The sequence below is a fragment of the Pygoscelis adeliae genome, unplaced genomic scaffold, assembly GCF_000699105.1.
Source record: "Pygoscelis adeliae isolate BGI_AS28 unplaced genomic scaffold, ASM69910v1 Scaffold86, whole genome shotgun sequence".
NCBI classification, from domain to species: Eukaryota; Metazoa; Chordata; class Aves; order Sphenisciformes; family Spheniscidae; genus Pygoscelis; species Pygoscelis adeliae.
In genome coordinates, this window is record NW_008824930.1 from 2,111,728 (window position 1) to 2,126,904 (window position 15,177).

General features: G+C 36.7%; 1 protein-coding gene across 1 annotated transcript in view; it reads right to left on the bottom strand.

Moving 5' to 3' along the window:
- DNAH5 (dynein, axonemal, heavy chain 5) overlaps positions 1-15,177 on the bottom strand; it is a 134,886-nt gene that overhangs the window by 43,386 nt on the left and 76,323 nt on the right. Inside the window, 9 exon segments of the mRNA XM_009324988.1 lie at positions 271-434; positions 5,406-5,601; positions 7,139-7,362; positions 7,985-8,198; positions 9,268-9,390; positions 11,027-11,161; positions 11,914-12,056; positions 12,537-12,741; positions 13,234-13,410. Of these exon segments, the coding sequence (XP_009323263.1) occupies positions 271-434; positions 5,406-5,601; positions 7,139-7,362; positions 7,985-8,198; positions 9,268-9,390; positions 11,027-11,161; positions 11,914-12,056; positions 12,537-12,741; positions 13,234-13,410 (1,581 nt within the window).

Below are 15,177 nucleotides of genomic sequence, written 5' to 3' on the forward strand. Positions count from 1 at the left end.
AGAAGAAAGGTTGAAATAGAGTTAGAATAGTTAGGACCATGATCCCACCAGACATAAAAGATAGATATGAAAGAATAGTTCCACCTGGTGCATTTTCAGAAAAGTTGAGTTTTAATACCTAGTCACAGAGTGACAGACAAAATAATTGCTAGCAATAAATTACTTGCTTCAGTTTTAGAAGCAATTTACCTTGATTCGTGCATATCTCCACTCAGGTGCTGAGGGCAAGTGAACAACAACAACAGCAAATGCAATCCAGTAAGACTATACCTTGACTAAATGAATCATAGCATCCTCAAAGAAAACCATGTCCATTCCAGTACCACGGACGTTCTCATTGTATGTTTGCAAAAACATATTTAAACGATTCCGAAGCTGATGAAAGGAGTAAATTGGCTCATAGATTTTGGGAATATCTTCCTCTGATTTTTCACCTAGAACAAAAAGCACGTAACCAAACCTTAGCAGTTTAAATGATTGATGAAGGCTCAATGTGGGGATGAGTAAGTGAAGGTAATTAGAAGTCTCTTTAACCACCCAGAACTAGGTTTATTATACATAATATTACATATTTGATGTTGTCCTGGTTTCGGCAGGGATAGAGTTAATTTTATTCCTAGCAGCTGGTACAGTGCTGGGTTTTGGATTTAGGATGAGAACAATGTTGATAACACACCCATGTTTTAGTTGTTGCTAAGCAGTGCTTACACTAGTCAAGGACTTTTCAGCTCCCCATGCTCTGCCGACTGAGAAGGCTGGAGGTGCACAAGAAGCTGGGAGGGGGCACAGCCAAACTGGCCAAAGGGACATTCCATACCATGTGACTTCATGCTCAGTACATAAACTGGGGAAGGCTGGCCGGGGGGGCGGCTGCTTGGGGACTGGCTGGGCATCGGTCAGCAGGTGGTGAGCAATTGCATTGTGCATCACCTGCTTTGTATATTATTATTATCATTATTACATTATTATTATTATTTATTAAACTGTTTTTATCTCAACCCACGAGTTTTTCTCACTTGTGCTTTTCCAATTCTCTCCCCCATCCCACCGGGGGGCGGGGGAGTGAGCAAGCGGCTGTGTGGTGCTCAGTTGCCGACGGAGGTTAAACCACAACAGATGTACATATGAAAGTGCTGCCCATACCCTGCCTACAAGGAATGGTAAATTCAGCTGCTTAATTCTCAAAGACAAAACCAGCAAAAATGAAGGAGCCTTCATTCTCTACATCTGAAACTTGAATGATGAAAAACTGAAATTAACTTAGGTGCTAGAAGTAGCACCAGAGAATGAAGGTAAATAAATATTGCAGTTAAAAATTGCAAATAAACTTTTTTGTAAAAGAAAAACACTCTAAGTTGATTAAATCATTGCACTAGTGAAAAAAAAATTACTACTAAAATGAATAATGACCACAGCAAAAAAAAGTATATTCACTGTGAAAAAGCATACATTTGTTTCATCGAGTGATCTGAAAGCCACAAGGAATTGTCAACTCTTCTCCACCCAAAGGAAAGGAGAAAATAGTGCTGCTGTCTTGTCTTTCCATTCATAAGCATTAGTCATGCTTAAAGGTGACATGCCCTTCATTAGTAAGAACTGTTACTCACAGCAAATAAAATCACAGAAGGGTTGAGGTTGGCAGGGACCTCTGGAGGTCATCTGGTCCAATCCCCCTGCTCAAGCAGGGCCATCTAGAGCTGGTTCCCCAAGACCATGTCCAGATGGCTTATGAACATCTCCAAGGATGGAGACTCCACAACTTCTCTGGGCAACCTGTGCCAGTGCTCAGTCACCCTCACAGTAAAAAAGTGTTTCCTGATCTTCAGAGGGGACCTGCTGTGTTTCCGTTTGTGCCCATTGCCTCTGGGCCTGTCACTGGGCACCACTGAAAAAAGCCAGGCTCCATCTTCTTTGTACCCTCCCTTCAAGTATTTATACATATTGAGGAGATCTCCCTGAGCCTTCTCTTCTCCAGGCTGAACAGTCCCACCTCTCTCAGCCTTTCCTCATAGAAGAGTCCTTTAGTCATTCTTTGTGGCCCTTTGTTGGACTCTCTCCAGTATGTCCATGTCTTTCTTGTACTGTGGAGCCCAGACCTGGACACAGCACTCCAGGTGTGGTGTCACCAGAGCTAAATAAAGGGGAAGGATCACCTCCCTCGACCTGCTGGCAACATTCCTTCTAATGCAGCCCAGAATGCCACTAGCCTTTTTTTCCTGCAAGGGCACATTGCTGGCTCATGTTCAACTTGCTGTCCACCAGCACCCCGAGGTCCTTTTCTGGAAAGCTGCTTTCCAGATGGGTGGCTGCCAGTATATATTGGTGCATGGGATTTTTCCTCCCCAGGTGCAGGACTTTGCACTTCCCTTTGTTGAACCTTATGAGGTTCTTGTCAAGGTCCCTCCGGATGTCAGCACAACCCTCTGGCATATCAACCACTCCTCCCAGTTTTGTGTCATCTGGGAACTTGCTGAGGATACACTCTGCCCCATCATCCAGATAGCTAATGAAAATGTTGAAGACGACTGGACCCAGTATTGACCCCTGGGGTACACCACTAGTTACTGGCCTCCAACTAGACTTTGTCCTATTGATCACCACCCTCTGGGCTCAGCCACTCAACCAATTTTCAACCCATCTCACTGCTCATCCAGCCCATACTTCATCAGCAAATAACTGACAAACTTCATTGGAAGAGTGCCAGCAAGCAGACACCATGGGGTTTTTTCGTTGGTTGATTGGTTTGGTTTTCCTCAAAAAATAATAGTAGACACAGTAGAATTTTGCTCTTATTTACATACAGCTAGCTCCATTAGTTTCAAGATTTCATGATCTATATGCTGCAGGATATATTTTTCCAGGTACCATAGGTCAGTCATTACTAACCATCAGTTTTGCTAAGCCTCCTCTTACTTACCAAAGAAATATATTATTTACAATATTATCTCTAACTGGTGGAATTCAAATCAATAAGTAATTCCAGTAAAATAAGGATTTCCCTAATCCTTAGTAAAGCACTGGAAGTCAGTGGTAAGGGAAGTAAAGGTGGGAAAAAAGCAATCAAACTGTATTGTATTTAGAATAGTATCTGTAATATTTTTCTCATTTTAATTTTTTCTCCATTTACTTCTTGCCTATTTTGCTTTTACAAATTAGCAGTGGTCCAATAATCATGCAGCTTCCAAGCAAAAAAAAAAAAAAAAAAACCCAAACAAAAAAAACACCAAAACCCAAACACATATATATATATTAAAAAAAAAAAAACCCAACAGCTTAAGGAAATTGCCTTTTACCACAGAACAAAACCTCTCAAAATTAAGTGATTAATTCTCATTCAACTGTCCTTTATATTGCATTCTGTGTATGCCTGAAGTCACCTTAATTTTAAATTCTTTAGCTCTGTATTGTTTCTGCATATACGAACACTCCTTTAGATTAAGGTCTAATTAAATTAACCAATTTCTTATTTTTACCTGCAAAAGCACTGGTTAAACAAAAGGAGTATTCCAGGTGGAAATAAGTTTCTTATAAGTGGAATGAGACATTTAAACAACTCAGCTACTGATAAGGAACTAATAAGGAATACAACAAGGAGTTAAACTGTAGTGATGTTTTTACAGTTTCAAACCATTTAAGAGAATTATATCAGCTTAATCCTGTTCCTGCAGTTTTATCATTAATGTCAAAAGACAGCATGATCAAGTATGAAACCTAAGAAAGGGTAGACATTTACATTATTTACAGAGGCAGCTGTAATATATTATTTTAAACTCTTCTCTAGTCTCAAGATTCAGAATCACAAGTACTAAATAGCAATGTCAAAACTAACTGATTAAAAAACACCTTTGACAGTTTGAGGGTCTCAAGAACACTAGCACCACTAACAATTTCTGTGAAGCTAAGATGTAAAAGTTGATGTTTGAGCTACTTCATCTCAAGTCTTCGTGTATTTATCTCAGGGACAAATATGTTGTGGCTATACAACCCAAAGAGATAGAGAGTGTATGTAAACGTATCACTAACCTGAGCATAGGGTTATTTGAAATTGATGTCAGATGTATTTTTTTATATATTTAAGAGCTCAGAAATCCAGTTCCTGTTCTTACACTTCCATCATAATGGGCAAGACTAAATTCCATTAAAGGGACAATTAAAACAAAATTACACTTGTTATTCTTTTCACTTAAAGCCAAAACAGAAAGGGGTTCTCAAGGCTCTGACAAACATACTGAGGACAAAACATACCCTTTCTAAATGAGGGCCTCCTACTCTGTATTTGGATGAAGTTTCATGCTAAAAGGCACATTACAGAGTACAGACATTTAAACTGTCACCAGGAAGCAAGTTATTTTGAGAACTACATGCTTCTTTCTGCATTTATTTTTCAGTTCAACATAATGGTTTCTAGTGTGGATTCAAATTTTTGCATTAAAAGTCACTCTTCACTCTCTCAGTATGTATGCTGACTTACATTTCAGTCCTCTCTACATTGCTGCAGTTTAGCAAGTTATTTAAGGATGCATTTGACTACTTTCTCACACCAGTTTGCTTTTTCCTTCTATTTGATACCTTCCAATCAAACATTTCCTATCCTTTACTCTCCTTTTGTCCCTGCCTTCTGACTACTTCAATTATCCAAGAAGAGATTTAAACAGCATTTGACCACTCATGCCAACCTTTTATTGCCTCCACTATCCATCATTACAGTGATATGAACACAGATAACTGAATCATCCAATGGCTTAAATAATGACCTTCCCCAGAACCCAAACAACTGTTTTCTGTTCTTCTGCATCAACTAACAAATATTCCCAGGTCATTTAGCAAGGTCAGTGACACAGTGTTTTTATTTAAAAGACACGAAGACATTGTTATAAGCCATATGGATAATTCAAGAGGTTTTACTAGCATTCAGGAGATTTTGAAATAATACTCATTTGTTACAAAATCATGTACCGGGTATTTCCTAAGTAGTACAGGATTAGCCCAGAGCCAGTATTCTTTTACCAGGTTTCTAGGGGATGGTAGCTAGAGTGCTATCCTTTATCTACTACTGCAACCCCACCACTTCAAGTCATTCATACCACACTTCTTTCATCATTTTAGAATAATATAGACTCATGCTCGCTATTTGGCAGTTTTGTCTATCTACCATGTTGATGGAAATGGAAACAAGGCTCTTCTATACAGATAACCTGGATATAAACACGGACTTAAAAATCCCATGAATATAAGACGTGCCACACCTGGTAACATAGACTACCTTCAAAGTCACTGGACAGAACACGCACCGTTGATGCATAAACTTACTATGCATTTTTAAGACATATTTCTATTAGCATTTATTTTATCACATCCCCTTCCCTATTCTTGCCATCTCCATGGTTATCAGAGTCCATCTTTACCAGTTCTTTCAGGTGCATCCCTTAAGAAGTCAACAAAGAATGCATCAGTTTCAGGATCCAGCAAAGCTTTTGTTTCTTCAAATTCCTCCTCAATGAGTTTTGCCACAGCTGTGTCAAACCAGTTTACATCTTCTGAGGTTGTGAAACGATCAGCAATAACACGCTTACATTCATGCTTCCACAGTTTTATCAGTACCTATATAAAGAAAAGAAAGCATTTCAGTCCGAATAGGCTTGCAACAAAGCCATGCCAATTTAAAAGCAATGCTTTTTATTTATTTATTTAAAAATTGTATTAACACTACAAAAGAAACAGTACTATTTTGGGGTAGCACAGGAGAGATACCTTGAGCTTCTCATTCTGCCCAATAGCGTTTGAAGCTTACATTCAGTTAACTGCGCAACAAGCCTTAATCTAGCATTCCAAACCAGAGCATATTTACCAAATTAAGATTTTATTTCCCTAGCCCTAAAACCATATCCATACCTGTTAACACATATTTATGCACTGATAAACCACTTTTTTAACTGGTCATTAAGTAGAAGGTGGGTGGAAATAATAGCATCATGGTATGAATAATTTCAAGCCAAACACAAATGTCACTCCCAATACCAAATCCGAAGTACTTAGAGGAAAAAAAATGTATTAAGTGTTTATGTTATTTCTTCTCCAAATTCAATATACCTTTAAAGTCCTTCAGTTTGGTCATAGGATGGAGAAGGAAAAGCTGCCAGCTTCTTAATCCTAGCAGCACCGGTTTTAATCCTGCACTATTACTACACAGTAGCAGAAAAAATTCCAACTACTCCTTGAAGACCTCTTGTGTGAGCCTACAGCACTTAGTACAAATGACACATACTATGTCAAGTCTCAGAACTAGTAAGTAAATTTACACAATCAGATTGCGAGCAATTGTTTGTTATACTTCAAAAGACATTAATTGAGTATATAGATATAATCATCTTAGTGCTGTATATTTTTAGCTTCAGAAATTAAAATAAATTCTAAAATTTAAATTTGATATGTAGTAGAATTCAGGAGCTTATTCAACAAGTAGGGAAGTACATTAAACATGAAGTGATTATATAACCCAAATGAATAACAAATTTTCCATGATTACCATCAGCATTGCTTTTCCAGCACTTCATGTTTCAGTGCTCAAAACACTAAATGACTTTTCCTTAAAATAATTAAAAGAGAAATGATGCATAAAGTATTGAGCTTTTCTGGAAGAAAGGTGGATTATGGAAAAAAAATATCACTATGACGCATTACTACTTCCTCCTTTTAAGCGGTAAGCTAGAAATCATTTGTTAGATATTAGGCAGTGACTGAAAGCCTCAAGACACTAGTGGAGAGAGGGGAACTGTTTATTTTTTTAATCAATATATATGCATTTTCATTGGGTTAAAATAAGTTCATTGCTTCTCATAATTTTCTTTGCTCACTTCTTTCAAACAAACTAGCAGTCGTCAGTAATAGAACAAGCAGATAGAAGCAAACCCTGTTCTGTCAAAGGAAGTAGTTTTTGTTACAGTTATGAAACAAAGTTATCATTTTAGTTAGCACTGTAAAAGCTAGACTAAAATATCTTTGCCTCAAAAAAAACACTGAAATACTTTTTTAATCAGAAATTATATTTTTCTAAAGCAAACTCAAATGCCAAGAAGTTATACTCTTCATCCTCTTCGCTACACTAATTATAACAAAGCCACCGATGTGCTGCACTTACCTTTGGTTCATTGATCACTTCTGATGTAGTGTTCAGCATTCCTTGCCAAATCCTTGAGAGGTCTCGAAGGTTGAAGACATAATGGAACTTGGCTGGTGTGGGCAACATTTTTAGCTTGGTCATCTGCCACAGCCTGCGTGTCAGTGGAACTAATTTGGCTACTGTTTTCTTCACATCTTCTGAAAATCCCCGCTCACTACAATAGTGCCCTTCTCCAATTACACCTGTGAAAAAAAAAATTGCCAAATGAAAGATTTTTCTAAGACACACTAGTGCAACACCAAGAGCTACGATCTTCTTAAGTTTCTTTTTCTTTTTTTAATCCCCAAAACCTTTTCTAATTTTCTGAAATGGATTTTCAGTCTTTATTCAAATCTTGATTCACCCAGTCTTAACACCATTCTGCCACCAGCTCACTGGGTATTTAGCTCTTAATTAATTGTCCATTAAAAATATTCTTTTGTCTACCAAAATAGCTTCCACAGCCTTTGAATAGCTAATCTCTTCTCTGAGACCAATATGATCCTGTCCTTTGTGAAAGTCTAGTCATTAGTCACTCATTCTTAGCACCTCTCCAGCATTGTCAGGAAAACTAGGAATGGCTTTCATGCCATTCCTCCTAACACTTAGCATACCAATAGATTCAGAGATGTGACTGGACCTGAAAAACTTACAGACTGATGAAGTTGCAGGTGGGGCATGATTACTGAAGGAAAATGTGCTGGTAAGCAAATCAGAGGGGGATTAAGCCTCAATTTTAATCATAATGTTTCTAAATAGAGGGATAAAGAAAAATCAACTACCATTTTCAAAAATGGGATGCATACAAAGCTAATTTCCCTTTACCAAAAATTTTGTCAATGGAAGAATTAGAAGGCAGAGTACAGTTGAACACAGAAAATTGTCTCTTGAGCCTCTGTGGAATGTCATTGCGACCTCCCCCAGGGTGAATCATGGCCGCCAAAAACTGAATGTCCACAATGTTGGTAAATTCACCAGGCTTTTCCAGGTTATACAGTCCATTCTGTTCCATCAGCTGCCTAACTATCTCATTAGTGACCTGTAAAATAACCAGGTATTATATAACAGAATATTATACACACAACTAAATTAAATACAAAACATACTTGTGTACTTGAAAGACCTAATAAAGAGTACACCATTATTTTCTCCCCCAACCCCCTGCTTATTTGCTTCAGGAGAAAAATGCACTGCTAGGAATAAGCATATTTCGATCATCCTTTTCATTGGTAATATCTATGGACAAAAATCCTGGGAGTAGAAGGGAATCCCTAGCTTAGAATTAATCCTTCGTACTTCAATTCATTCTCACTTGAATGCTGCACGATTTCCAATATTGTTGTATTGGAAATACTTCTCCCTTTTAACATAAAACTTCCAGTTTGTTCTAATCAAGCCCAAGCTGATGCATCTTCACACATCACATCTGCTACCAAATATTTTGATGAAATTTCCATGTTTAATAATCACAAACGTGGTTTTTCAAGCTGCAAACATAGAATTACTTCCATACAAAAGAATGCATGATTTCCTTCCTTAGCCATAAATGAACGCCCTGCTTTTCTGTCTGACCAGTTGAAAACATCCCACAGACAGTACATGATATGACTATATTTCTCTAGAAATTCTAACATTAGTTTCCAAAGCAATATACTTCAGAACCATCTTGCCAATGTACATAATGACTACTTCCATTTTTTCTAAAGCAGAGAAGTCACTTCTTACCTCTCAGCATGCACAGTATTTTAATTATCGTCCACGTAGCCAGTTTGCTATCACAATTTGTGTGCCAAAGGTTTTTTCCTAAATAATTTTTTTAATTTTTTTTTTAATTAAAAAATCAGTGTTGGTAAAAAACATTGTTAAAATTATACCAGCATGTTTTAAGGAGTACTCAAACTGCTTCTTGTAGTCAGTATATTTATTTTCAATTAATTCATGACAATATAAAACTAGATGGGTTCTTTAAGAAGACTGTTTAAAAATTAAGCACTACATATCACATGTACCCCCTACTGCCTGATTGAGAAGAGAAGCCAATTCTACAGTGTAGCAAGGAAAGAAAGAAAATATGTTTTGCCTTCTTTTTTCCTCTTTCACAAACTAACCTGATCTCCCCATTCATTTATTATGGGCATATTCACATCATCAATGAAGACTGTCATCTTTTTGCCTGCAGGTGGACCATAAGTTGTGCCCATGCGCTTGTCCACATAACTTTCTATTGTACGCTGTTAAAAAGCAATTATTAGCATAGTTACAAAAAGCCCTTCCTTTCATACATGATTCAATCATTTAAACATATTGATGGTTTTGTTACAAAGAATTTTACTAAAGGTTTAGACAACACATCCGCTGAAGGTAACTGCGGATTAGTTCAACTAGACCATCTGAAATCTCATGTTATACAGCATTAGGTTGGTATCAGATATAACAAATGTCTAGTGTAGATAACCATGCCTAGCAGTTTCATAATTTTGAACCCATTTCAAGCTTTTCTTTTATTTCATTTATCAGCAAAATTGATGGTTACTAGCAATAAACATTAAACTAATAATCTGTCAGATCTGAAAGATGTGATTCTTGAAGACCTTTCCAGCAGACATCAATGTACTTCACAAAAGCATACAGTGATAATTAAATTCACATACATAAATAGACTTGATGAAGTAACTTTGCTTAATAGTAGACTTACCACTACTTTTCTTCCCATCATCTTTCCATTGCTCCGTTCTTCTTAAGGTCCAGTTTTTATTTATTCTATACCAAGTGAAAGCTCACTTAACCATGCATAGCTATTCTTCAGTGCAAGTCTAAATATCTGCATTCTTACATTGTGCCTAGGCTCCTGTACAGTAGCCTGGAAAGCCTTCTTACACAAGTGGCATCAGTTAGACCAAGATTTTAGAAAGTCAGAGTAATTTAAGACCTCATGTGTTGTAACAGACAATGCTTTGGTCTAGATTGTTATCAGAGACTTGACTGTTAGACTTGCACATCTATTTCAGATGCCTTGATCATCAACAGACTATCATCTATCATGAATAAACCTGACATCTATTTTATAAAAATAGATGTACCGATACTACTTTTTCTTTCTATAGCCCAATCAACAGAAGTAAAAACACTAAGGAAAATAAGACCAAAATTACATACTTGTATATTAAACATGTTAATAGTTTCTACTATGCTATAGAGCCAGATGATAGATTATGCATCAAGCTTATAGACAGCATTTCTGATTACAGCACAGACAGTGCTTCGGCTTGGCATACCAAACTGCATTAAAAATATTTCCCATATATATTGCCAGCAGGTTAAGGAAACTTGAAATAATTCAAAGTAGCTCAGTACAAGTTTGGACAGGCAGTACAGTGCAGGATTTAAGTATTCATAGTTCTACTTAGAGCAGCTGCAGTGCATGTGTTATTTTTTCAATAAGTAATTTAATTTACTGAAATTTAAATTGCAGACAGAACACTTTTTATGACAGATTGTTGTGGGTAGCACTTATTTTACACATGGCTTTTAGTGAAATCTGAGGGAAGTCACTGACAGCTCTACCCAATTAGTGAGAACTGATACATTTGACATAAAAACATTAAATGTGATGAAGCAAATAATATGCATGGTATTGTCATAGTCCAAAAATGGCTCAATAACCACCAAAGAAGTTGAAGGGAACATGGTTTTTACAGAAGTTTTTTAAATCATGTGTTAGGACACAATCCATTTGAGCAGGTGCTTTTTTGTTTCTACACTCATTTTCAATTAAATAAACCACTTTCAGAAGCATCCTCCTGGCAAATTCTCAGAACAAACTCTGAATCCAGTCACACTGTATTAGAAGGTGAATGACTACTATACCTGGAAAATTAATGGGGTAGTTGCAGATGAAAAATTCAAACTCTTAGCCATGTGGCTTTCAGGGTTATATTTTGACATAAAACCTTTGATGATAACAGTCTTTGCAGTTCCTTGTTCACCAATTAGTAGGACAGCCTAGACAAAGGCATTGAAGTAAGACAAAACACAAGAGCTAGGTGACTTAGCAAAGCCTCGGCAATTCCATTTAGCTTTCAAACTGAAATGAAACTAGAAAAGTTATGTAAAGTGAACTCTCAACAAGGGACATGTGGAAGCAAATAGTTAATGTCTCATAGACTTTTGCAGGCCTCACAAGTTAAAAATATTTGCAGTTAATGGTCATGTCAGTCAGCACGATTTAACTAACAAAGGAATGGATTATTCATAAAAGGAGTTGATTATTTGAAAAAGGATGTACTGGCTAGAGCCTCAGTATCTGAAAGATTTCAATTGCTGTTGTTATTTACCATATCCTGCTTATCTGACACAGTTTTGGTCAGACACAGAATGGGTTGCATAACCTAAAGGTACATAAACTCTGGAACTGCCCCCATGTGGGCAGAGTTCATATCAGCAGAGTCTGGCACTCTGCTGCCCCCTCTCCAACAGCTACATGAAAAAATTGCTTCTGTTCTGACCCGATCTCAGCTGTAATTACGGTTATTTCCACTACAGAAAGGATGGGTGAGGGGAAGACAAAAAAGTCTCGAAGCAGTGAGTATTCAAGAGTTCAAGCATATTTACATGACTGTAGCTCCTGGAATCACCATTTTATATTAAAAAAACGAAGTTCTTCCTTTTCAATAATATAATATTTCACTTCTAATTCAAAAACTTTATCATGTGTACTGTTAGCACTATTTAGATGTGAAATATAGAAAAAGTACCTTGCCCTGTTTCGCGACGGTTTCAATAAGGAAATCCATTCTCACATTGTCAACATTAGGCACAAGAATGGAGCCATACTCTGGAGTGCTGCTACTAGGATACACATACTCTTCAACACGTGTATTCCAGTGCATCCATTTACCTAATAAGAAAGAAAAGAAGTTTATGTTTTAGAAATACAAGGCATCGTCGCTTCTTTTATTTTCCATTGAGTTGACTCGTCTGTCAGTGCCTCTGTCTCACATACAGTAATCCCACACTGTAAATTCAGACCAAAATTATAGAATCATATAATCATAGAATCTCTCAAGTTGGATCTAAGAGGCTTACTCCTCTTTCCTACATAAACTATGACAGGGACAAGGCCTGTCTATTTTTGTTCACTTGATGACAATTCATCGGCACAAAGTCCATGCAGCTTTCTGTAGCAATATAACCGCATTCTGATTTCTCACAGGAAACAGGGAAAAAGCTTTATACAACATCACCAATGAAGTGTAGCTGTAAAACAAACTTGCTAAGGAACACAAAAGAAGGTAAGCTACAAAAAACTTCTGAATTAATTCTCTAAAAGAAGCACAATTTTAAGTTCTACCCCATACCACCCAGCGGGGTTACTAACCGTCAGATGCCACATAATAATCAAACATGGTATCTTCACTGCCTTCTGGGATACAGGGAAGATCAAGTTTTATTGTTGCATGGTTTCGAAGCCAGTGCTCCATTTTGCATCTGTCTTCCAGTTCTAGTAATGCTCCTACACTCCACATAAGAGAGAAGATGTACAGCCTTTCCAAGTATTTTGGAGTCAATTCCCCTCCTTGCTCCTGAAGGATTGAAATAGGTTTTTATTTTCAATAGCCTAAATATTCTACTTAATAATCATTAGTAACATCAGGTTAAAAGCCTTCTGTCATGTTTAAATTTATTGATGTCTTCGTCAATGTACAGACTGAATCAGTATCAAGTAGGCCACAAAATATAGAAAACCACCCTGTAAATATCACTTTTAATCACTCATAACAGCATTTGATCTGTTTAAGTTCTAGTTTATAATCTGATAACAATCCACCCAAAAAAACCTGAAGGAAAACTGCTATCTGATGCATGCTACACATCAGTGCTTAACATCAAATCCAAATGTGAAAGAGGGCACATCCTAGCTATTATTTTCTAAAGAAAAAGAAGGTATTCCATACTAACCTGCATCTTTATTTATACTCCAAGTCATCAAAGGATCTCCTCTCTACCTAATCTCATGACTTAAAACTATCTCCATTAGATTAAATAAATAAAAAAAAAAATCCACACTACTTTACCTTAGGCGGGATAAGGCCCTGCAGCATATTAATGCTCTGCATAATCACAAAGGCTTCCAACATCTCAGTCTTGCATTGCAGAGACTGAATACTGAAGCGGTATAAGTCTGGGAATGATGAAGAATACAGCTGACGTAGAATTTCAGCTTCTTGGAAAGAACGTCTTTTCAAAAATCCCTGTTGCAAAGTATGGTGAAAAAATAAATTTAGTTTCCAATGCAAGTCTCAGTAAATTCAACTCTAGTAATTCAAAGGGTCCGGTGAGTGTGGAAAGTTGATTTCTTTTTGGGGGGCTCAGATTCCCTGCCTGTTGGGCAGGGTTTGGCTAGCAGAAGGTCAAACTTTACCCAAGTATGCATGATTCCTACTGGATGTTAAACATGGACACTGAAGAAAAAAAGCACTTCAAAGTTTTCAACAGCACAAAAATAATTTTTTTCAAATATTTTTTAATCACAATGGCTGTTTAAGGTATACAACAACTCTGCAAAGAAAGAATATCATATGTACTGAACACAAGTTTGATTTATTCTGCACAACGTTAGTTTCTAGCAGCGATACAGGGTACCCCAGAAACATCTGGCAGTTGCAGAAAAAAAGTTAGGATTTCAGGAGGGGATGTCTGCTGGTGTTTGTAGTATTTTTATTGTGCATCTCAGTATCTGTAATGCTGGATAAACAAAACCTAATTAAAACTACCTATTTCTCAAGATCATAAAACAGGATTTGTTCTTTGATGCCTTTAGCTCAAATTAGTAACCTGCTTTGAGTTAACCAGAAGCTTTCTCTCATCACTGTGACAGAATGCTTCTCATTTACTTCCATGAATTTATTTCCTACATAAAATACACTCATCAGCAAAAACATTTGCAGATTCTTCCCCAAAATTCAAACTAAAATTTGGCACAAATTGAAATCAAATAAATTCCATTTAAACATAAGAAAAAACTTTTTGTTGTTGTTGTGAGGGTGCTCAAACACTGGAGCAGGCTTCGCAGTGAGCTTCTGGAGTCTCCATCTCAAAACTCAACAGGACACAGTCCTGAGCAAGCTACTCTAGTTGAATCTGCTTTGAGTGAGGTGCGTTCAACTACACAATCTCCCAGAGGTCCCTTCCAAGTCAACTATTTTGTGCTTCTGTGATTCTTTTCTACACTTATATCTTCATAATCTTTTGAAACTTTATCTTTTACTGCCCAAAGTAAATAAACTCTGGGACTGATTACAAATAGGTAGATATATAAAAAAGTTATCTAGAAACAGATAGGTAGAAAACAAAGTGCTAAAGATTAAACGGCAGAACTATTTAAAATAGATATCTGGAACTTCAACAGCTGTTCAGAAAATATTAGGCCTAAGTAGAAAAGTTGGTAAAATGTTTTTGCTTTGGAGGAGGTTGATGAGTAACGGATCAAATACCTTTGCTCACTTTGCAGAAGCTGCTTAAGAAGCATGTTAGACAAAAACAGCAATATGAAAAGTTTGAGATCTATTTCACTGAATTTGGAAATTGCTTATGTCTCAATAGGCTGTTATATTTAGTTGTTTATAAATTGTAAGGATGGAAAATCTAAATATATACAACTTCCTGAACTATTCGTATTTGGTTTTAATTATTTTTCCAAAGTTCTTCTGAAATGTCAACAAAGACTATGTTTCATTCAGCATCTGAGAATTAGGAACTAAAGAAAGAAAACTCCATTTAATTCTATTACAAAACTAAGGAAATCCTCTAGTGAACAATGCGAGATTAACATCTACCCCGATCTGCTGGAATATGTAGTATATTGCACTACAAAATAGATTTAAAGGAAGATGTACTGAAAGAGCCATCAAGATACTTTATTTATGAAGTAAAACCAAACCAAACAAAAACCAAATAAATGCTACTGGCTCAAATGGTAAATAACTATAGGTTGCAATTTTATAGCCAATTCTTGGGGG